The 8397-nt window shown below is 54.3% G+C and overlaps 1 protein-coding gene across 1 annotated transcript in view; it reads left to right on the top strand.

Annotated features, from left to right (window-relative positions):
- Positions 1-1437: 1437 nt before the first annotated feature.
- The window catches only part of TGME49_264240 (hypothetical protein), a gene marked incomplete at both ends in the record, with an annotated part of 11839 nt that continues 4879 nt past the window's right edge, over positions 1438-8397 (top strand). Inside the window, 4 exons of the mRNA XM_018781361.1 lie at positions 1438-1465; positions 2176-2210; positions 3284-3393; positions 7556-7680. Coding sequence (XP_018637196.1) covers positions 1438-1465; positions 2176-2210; positions 3284-3393; positions 7556-7680 — 298 coding nt within the window. The remainder of the gene's footprint in view (positions 1466-2175; positions 2211-3283; positions 3394-7555; positions 7681-8397) is intronic.

Below are 8397 nucleotides of genomic sequence, written 5' to 3'. Positions count from 1 at the left end.
CAATGGCAAGTGGCTAGCAAGGATCTGCGTTTAGTTCGGCGGTCCATTACGGTTCGGGTAGCCATTGAATAGGGGTTTTAGGGACGGGCAGCTGCATCAGATGTGGGCGACCGATGTGTGGCACGAGGTGGTGCGTGCTTATTGAGCGACTTCTTCATCTATGTTGGGGGTTAAGGAGGGCGTTGGAATACGGGGAGGGGGGGCGGTCCAGCGGGTAACGAGCTGATACCAAGACGCGAGCAAGGCACAACTTGTTCCGTGTTGTTTCCGTTGCATGATCGTCTGTTCACAGAACGGGGGTTTCGGTTGCATGCTTTTTATCGTGCTCAGCTTGCTTCGGTAGGCAACGCGGGACTTGGTACTGTTGACGGAATGCGATGCCACTGATTGGAGGCGCCGTTCCTCTGTGTACAAGTGGTATACGCAACTCGGGATACGTGCTCGTCCGTCGAGGGCTGTGAGGTGCTGGTATGGGAGCCGGCCACCGCCTTCAGCCCACGTTGTTTCAAGGAGTCATGGTGTGCTTCATCAGGTGGTCGGGTGGACATGGTTGTTGTACGACTTCCACTTGCGTTGTGCATAGCATGGAGCCGCAATGCTGCAACAGTGTTGTCGTATCAAGGACTGGGATTCGTGCATCGTCGAGGACCTCGACAGCAGCTACACGTGCTGTCGCGTACTGTCCATCCGACGCGAAAAGACCAGTATGAAGCCTCATTCCCTGCTTGTCCGCGCAGTCCAACAGGAGGAACATCTTTTTTAGAGGCCACAAGAGTGGGAGCGGTCCGCAGAGCTGCATTTGAATACGATGCTGAATGTCGTCTCTTCCCCCGCCTTTTCTCTAGACTTTTTGGTTTTTTTTTCTAGCCGCTACTGCTGAACAAAGTATGGGTGTTTCATAGGCTTTGAGGTATCACTCAATCCGGGAGGTTTCGCCGTCATGTGTGGCGCGTCCGGTGGATCGTATGCAGCATGTCCGATGCTGCAACGAGACGGTGGGGGGATCAGGGTGTGCGGGGAATGAGACTGGGACTATGCGGCTTGGGGGTAGCCACATGGCGCGTGCAGTTGTGGTGCTGGGAGGTGCGTAGCCTTTGGACATTTGTTTGAGCGCTGCTGTTATCTCAATACTTGTGCGTTCGTGTAGCGGCACCAGAAGTCTAGACCGGCCTTGTGGTGCGTGTGCATTTGATCCAATACATTTAGCTGTCATAACTAGTCCAGCTTCTATCGAGGGTTTGAAGGACGACAACGGCCCTGCAGTGGTGGGGACAGGAACCCGTGGCATCGCGCGAGGACGAGAGGCGATGCGCTGCATGCCGTCGTGCTGGGGTCCCTGTGGAAGTGGATGAAAGTGGCGACTACGTTACCGTGCGCGCCAGTGGGGTGGCAGAGTCCTGCGGGCGGTCAGCGTCGAGACTTTTCATGGCTAAAGCGATGGTGGTCCGGGTATCGCACTCAGGCGGTAGGCGGTCTCTGTCGTGTGGGGTCTGTGAAAACCTCAGGCTGGTTTTGCGAGCTTGATATGTGAGTGGCGGGCTCCGTAGGAATGCGTGGGCTAGAGTGGCATTCTAACTCGTTTCCGTGTACGAATGTATTCTGGTATGGCGCCACACTTTGTTGACGGTTGTGAATGTGTGCTCATGTGTTGTTGAGTGCTCCGTTTTTCCCCATTGCCGGCGCTGGTTGTGGCCGCTGGAGTGTGGCGCAGTCTTGTCGCGTGAGGTGCTTCGTGTCGCGCCTGCATTCGTCACAGCTCAATCTGTGTGACTCTGGATGCTGAGTGCATTGCATGCCTTGCTAATTGTTTGTGATTGTGGAGAGGCGGTCCTTGCCGAGAGTCGGTTCTCCTTAGTGAAATACGTGTAGGAGTGGTAAGAACTGGTTGAAGGACCCTTATGTTGTTAACCCTTGTCACTTTCAGCACAGGCGGCTACATGCTTGTTGTGATTGAGAAGTCAGAAGCGTGTCGTCAGTGTGCCGATCTTGTGTTTCTTTTGTTTTGTGACGGGACAGCTGCACTGCCTGGGGGGTGCTGGATTTGCGTTGCGTTGGTAGAACAGGACGAGACGTCGAACACGTTTCACTCGAACTCTGTTGGTGGTGGCAAGCGCGGCAGGTATTTGCACATCTTTTGGGTCTAGGAGTTTGATGCTTTGTGACCGTGTTGCACAGGCAGTAAGCACATGGACGTGGATGCACAGGGGCTGGTGATGACGAGGAGACGTTGGATGTAACGCCCGCGCGAACGAATCAAGGGCGTCAGGATTCAGCAGAAGGAAGCGATGAGGGGGGGAGTGGATGGCAGCACCAGATTCGGGCTGTTCTTGTGTAGGACGCGTAGCATGTGAATAATCTTGTGTAGGCGACCTGGCCGGCTGCATCAGGGGGAGTAACAATGGCAAGTGGCTAGCAAGGATCTTGCGTTTAGTTCGGCGGTCCATTACGGTTCGGGTAGCCATTGAATAGGGGTTTTTAGGGACGGGCAGCTGCATCAGATGTGGGCGACCGATGTGTGGCACGAGGTGGTGCGTGCTTATTGAGCGACTTCTTCATCTATGTTGGGGGTTAAGGAGGGCGTTGGAATACGGGGAGGGGGGGCGGTCCAGCGGGTAACGAGCTGATACCAAGACGCGAGCAAGGCACAACTTGTTCCGTGTTGTTTCCGTTGCATGATCGTCTGTTCACAGAACGGGGGTTTCGGTTGCATGCTTTTTATCGTGCTCAGCTTGCTTCGGTAGGCAACGCGGGACTTGGTACTGTTGACGGAATGCGATGCCACTGATTGGAGGCGCCGTTCCTCTGTGTACAAGTGGTATACGCAACTCGGGATACGTGCTCGTCCGTCGAGGGCTGTGAGGTGCTGGTATGGGAGCCGGCCACCGCCTTCAGCCCACGTTGTTTCAAGGGGTCATGGTGTGCTTCATCAGGTGGTCGGGTGGACATGGTTGTTTTACGACTTCCACTTGCGTTGTGCATAGCATGGAGCCGCAATGCTGCAACAGTGTTGTCGTATCAAGGACTGGGATTCGTGCATCGTCGAGGACCTCGACAGCAGCTACACGTGCTGTCGCGTACTGTCCATCCGACGCGAAAAGACCAGTATGAAGCCTCATTCCCTGCTTGTCCGCGCAGTCCAACAGGAGGAACATCTTTTTTAGAGGCCATAAGAGTGGGAGCGGTCCGCAGAGCTGCATTTGAATACGATGCTGAATGTCGTCTCTTCCCCGGCCTTCGTTTGTCTGTATGAGGCGCCACTGATTCGCTGTGTTCGCAGATGTAGGGGCGGGGTTGTGGTTTCGTGCCCGGGAGCCACGTGCAGCTCCATCTCCGTCATTATTGCTGTGCGTGCGGAAACGTATGTGCTCTATTGGTGAGCGCCGGGCACTGTAGGTAAGATGCGTGTGAAGATGTCTCGCAGCGTATCGGCGGCCGGATAGGGGCGCTGTTGCTTATAGTAGAGAGAATGTGGGGTTGGTTGTGCGGGGCCGCGGCGCTCCCAGCGTATGTTTTGTGCATGGAGAGGGACATTGGCAATAGAGTGAGAGTCGGCCACTGCTCCGAAGTCACCGATGCTTATTGGTCCTAGATAATGGCTTCCCCTGTGCCTTTGCAGCTGACCAAAGTATGGGTGTTTCATAGGCTTTGAGGTATCATTCAATCCGGAAGGTTTCGCCGCCATGTGTGGCGCGTCCGGTGGATCGTATGCAGCATGTCCGATGCTGCAACGAGACGGTGGGGGGATCAGGGTGTGCGGGGAATGAGACTGGGACTATGCGGCATGGGGGTAGCCACATGGCGCGTGCAGTTGTGGTGCTGGGAGGTGCGTAGCCTTTGGACATTTGTTTGAGCGCTGCTGTTATCTCAATACTTGTGCGTTCGTGTAGCGGCACCAGAAGTCTAGACCGGCCTTGTGGTGCGTGTGCATTTGATCCAATACATTTAGCTGTCATAACTAGTCCAGCTTCTATCGAGGGTTTGAAGGACGACAACGGCCCTGCATTGGTGGGGACAGGAACCCGTGGCATCGCGCGAGGACGAGAGGCGATGCGCTGCATGCCGTCGTGCTGGGGTCCCTGTGGAAGTGGATGAAAGTGGCGACTACGTTACCGTGCGCGTCAGTGGGGTGGCAGAGTCCTGCGGGCGGTCAGCGTCGAGACTTTTCATGGCTAAAGCGATGGTGGTCCGGGTATCGCACTCAGGCGGTAGGTGACTTGTGACGTGCGTCGTTTCTATAGAGTTTTTAAGTCCATGTTGCATGACCATGAACAGAAGAAGCGTGACCTTGGCTAGTTGCTGAGGGGGCGACTCCTGAGGTAGAGGCAGCAGGTTTTGTGGGTTTTGGGAAAGGGATGATCGGAAGACTGGTGAGTCGGGTTACAGTGTCATGTTGCAGAGTTGTAAAGTACCGTTGTGGAGCTAGTCACTGTTTGTGGTATTGGGTTACACAATCTCTTGCATTTGAGCTATACAACCATCGCAGTCTGGATATTATTACACGGTGGACAGGAGGTGTCGTTGTGCGGGGATGTGCATGCCCCGTGCCGGCGCATTTGGCGAGAGCGTTTTTGGGACGGTATACAGCGTGGGTGGAGTAGTGGTTTTGCGTGATCGTCATTCGTGTCGTTGTGTTGTGATCACACCAACATCTCTTCAGCGGGTACTTTTGGTGGCAGGAGCATATGTGGGCCAATTCGTTTCGACTTGCTTCGCGTTTTCAGATTGCAAAGGTACGGCGTCTAAGGTTTAGAGACAGGATCAGGAGTGACCGTTGCTAGAGTAGCAGCAACGTCGATCATGCACAAGAAATGAGCGACAGGTGAAAATTCCTATGCCCTCGGATAGGGATATTCTGGTGCGTGACATCCCACTCAAGGTGGCAGCTGGTGTGACGTGTTGCGCCTGTACCGTCTTAGTGGACCCGCCTCTCTTAGCCATTAGATAGCAGGGGAGCCTGGCGCAGAGGATGAATCCTCTCTAGTATCGGCTGTGCCAGATGCGTACTCCCTACACCGTGGCTTGGTGTGCTTCGCCAGCTCCAGACCGTATGTCCAAATGACGAGGCACGATATGTCAGTAGCAAACTCCGTAGGAATGCGTGGGCTAGAGTGGCATTCTAACTCGTTTCCGTGTACGAATGTACGCTGGTATGGCGCCACACTTTGTTGACGGTTGTGAATGTGTGCTCATGTGTTGTTGAGTGCTCCGTTTTTCCCCATTGCCGGCGCTGGTTGTGGCCGCTGGAGTGTGGCGCAGTCTTGTCGCGTGAGGTGCTTCGTGTCGCGCCTGCATTCGTCACAGCTCAATCTGTGTGACTCTGGATGCTGAGTGCATTGCATGCCTTGCTAATTGTTTGTGATTGTGGAGAGGCGGTCCTTGCCGAGAGTCGGTTCTCCTTAGTGAAATACGTGTAGGAGTGGTAAGAACTGGTTGAAGGACCCTTATGTTGTTAACCCTTGTCACTTTCAGCACAGGCGGCTACATGCTTGTTGTGATTGAGAAGTCAGAAGCGTGTCGTCAGTGTGCCGATCTTGTGTTTCTTTTGTTTTGTGACGGGACAGCTGCACTGCCTGGGGGGTGCTGGATTTGCGTTGCGTTGGTAGAACAGGACGAGACGTCGAACACGTTTCACTCGAACTCTGTTGGTGGTGGCAAGCGCGGCAGGTATTTGCACATCTTTTGGGTCTAGGAGTTTGATGCTTTGTGACCGTGTTGCACAGGCAGTAAGCACATGGACGTGGATGCACAGGGGCTGGTGATGACGAGGAGACGTTGGATGTAACGCCCGCGCGAACGAATCAAGGGCGTCAGGATTCAGCAGAAGGAAGCGATGAGGGGGGGAGTGGATGGCAGCACCAGATTCGGGCTGTTCTTGTGTAGGACGCGTAGCATGTGAATAATCTTGTGTAGGCGACCTGGCCGGCTGCATCAGGGGGAGTAACAATGGCAAGTGGCTAGCAAGGATCTTGCGTTTAGTTCGGCGGTCCATTACGGTTCGGGTAGCCATTGAATAGGGGTTTTTAGGGACGGGCAGCTGCATCAGATGTGGGCGACCGATGTGTGGCACGAGGTGGTGCGTGCTTATTGAGCGACTTCTTCATCTATGTTGGGGGTTAAGGAGGGCGTTGGAATACGGGGAGGGGGGGCGGTCCAGCGGGTAACGAGCTGATACCAAGACGCGAGCAAGGCACAACTTGTTCCGTGTTGTTTCCGTTGCATGAGTGTCTGCTCACAGCAGGGCGTGTCGACCGCTTGTTGTTTGACTTGCTCAGACTGAGCTGGTAGGTCGGGCGAAAATTAAGGTTTATATCCAAACGCATGCCTATAAGTCAGGAGCGTGCCCGATCTGTGTGTTAATGGGGCATGCTATACGGAGGCGTGCGCGTCTGTCGAGAGCAGTGACGGGCAGATATGAAAGCCGGCTGTAGGGAATGCGCCCTTGCGCTGACGTCGTGTATGTGGTCAAAAAGTGGCAGAGCAGGCGGATGGCGTGATGCTCCCGAGACACCTTCATCGCAAGTAAATTGATTGAGACCGTGATAATTTCATCAGATACTACAAGTATGAAATCTTTACATGAAGTTAACTAGAGATATCTGGTATCATGATCTGGCGACGTACAGGAACGACGTGTCCCGGTTCGGAGACTTGCACATGATTGAGGACCTCGACAGCAGCTACACGTGATGTCGCGTACTGTCCATCCGACGCGAAAAGACCAGTATGAAGCCTCATTCCCTGCTTGTCCGCGCAGTCCAACAGGAGGAACATCTTTTTTAGAGGCCATAAGAGTGGGAGCGGTCCGCAGAGCTGCATTTGAATATGATGCTGAATGTCGTCTCTTCCCCGGCCTTCGTTTGTCTGTATGAGGCGCCACTGATTCGCTGTGTTCGCAGATGTAGGGGCGGGGTTGTGGTTTCGTGCCCGGGAGCCACGTGCAGCTCCATCTCCGTCATTATTGCTGTGCGTGCGGAAACGTATGTGCTCTATTGGTGAGCGCCGGGCACTGTAGGTAAGATGCGTGTGAAGATGTCTCGCAGCGTATCGGCGGCCGGATAGGGGCGCTGTTGCTTATAGTAGAGAGAATGTGGGGTTGGTTGTGCGGGGCCGCGGCGCTCACAGCGTATTAGTTTTGGAGCGTTCCGACTGCATGTGGGTGGGCGACGGGTGTGACTGGACGAGTTGCTGCTGCGACGGCTTCATTCTATTTCTGCTCCGTGGCTCGTCGCGAAATTCGTCAGGAGGGTCGAGTACGCACGCATTAAGCGATCGCAGGTGCTCCGGCTAGATGAATGTATTCACTGATGTTTTATTGAGGGAGGCGTTTCGTTTTGACTGGCAGTCGACGGACGCTACAGGTGGTGTTTGCGTCAGCCGCCTGGTTTTGTCGAGATCACTAGCTCAAACTACTGCGACATGCCCGTTTGTGTAGAGCAGTGAGTGGCACCTTTTTCTCGCAGAACAGACGCAACATAACGGCCTGCACATCTGTGAAGTTCGTTTTTGATGCCCGTCTGCCCGCCGACCTTTCTTCTTTATATGTGGTGCCCGCTAGGTTGACACGAACACATCGGCCTCCGTGTTGCTGGACCTGCGCCGCAGGATCTGTTTGTTTTTCCTTCGGACGTCACACCCATCTAAAAGAGAACTCTGACGGAAAAGCTCGCAGCAGTTCTGCATGTGGGTAAATTGACGGCAGCTTCATTTCTGTCAGACACGGCCATCGCAGGTGTCACCGTGCGTGGTTGTCGGCAGGCACTGTCGAGTTTTCTCTCCTTGAAACAATGTCCATGACGGAGTCGGCTGGTTTGCAGCGCTGTCGTCTTCGACATTGCGGGCAGGAATGCCTCAGGTTCAGTCGTCATGCTGGTAACCACTCGTCTGTCCATGAGGCTCTTTCCCTGGAGATGACGTGTGCAGCGGTGTGTGCTAGGTCCCCAACAGGCTGGCGTCGCTCGCTGGTCACGTGTTTCCAGTTCGATTTAACGCGATCTTTGGACAGAGACCGGGCGACTCAGGGTCGGCTCTTTCCAAGGCATTGTGATTTCAATGTAGTGTTAGGGTGGCTTGAGTACGGGCATGTGGCAAAAAATGCGTCGTTGCATTTCCATTCGATGGGATGTCACAAGGACGGCACATTCCCATGAGGGGAGTGCCAATGCGGCAGATGGGTCAGATGGGAGGTTAATTTCGTTCAGACAGCATATTCGTTGTCTTGCCTTACAGAGGGTAAAGGGAATACGTCTTGGAAAGCAATAGCCTGGAGCGACACGCGACGGCTCTTAAAGGTCAGCAAGGCGTGGCTAGTTCCAGTCTATTTCGAACTCGCGAGTAGGCTCCCATTCTGGTCCCTACTGATCCTTTGCTTTATCGTGATCCGCCTGAATGTATATGTGT

Source organism: Toxoplasma gondii, chromosome VIIb, assembly GCF_000006565.2.
Source record: "Toxoplasma gondii ME49 chromosome VIIb, whole genome shotgun sequence".
Lineage (NCBI taxonomy): Eukaryota > Apicomplexa > Conoidasida > Eucoccidiorida > Sarcocystidae > Toxoplasma > Toxoplasma gondii.
Note: the sequence above shows the minus strand (reverse complement) of the source record. Positions and strands in the feature narration are given on the sequence as shown.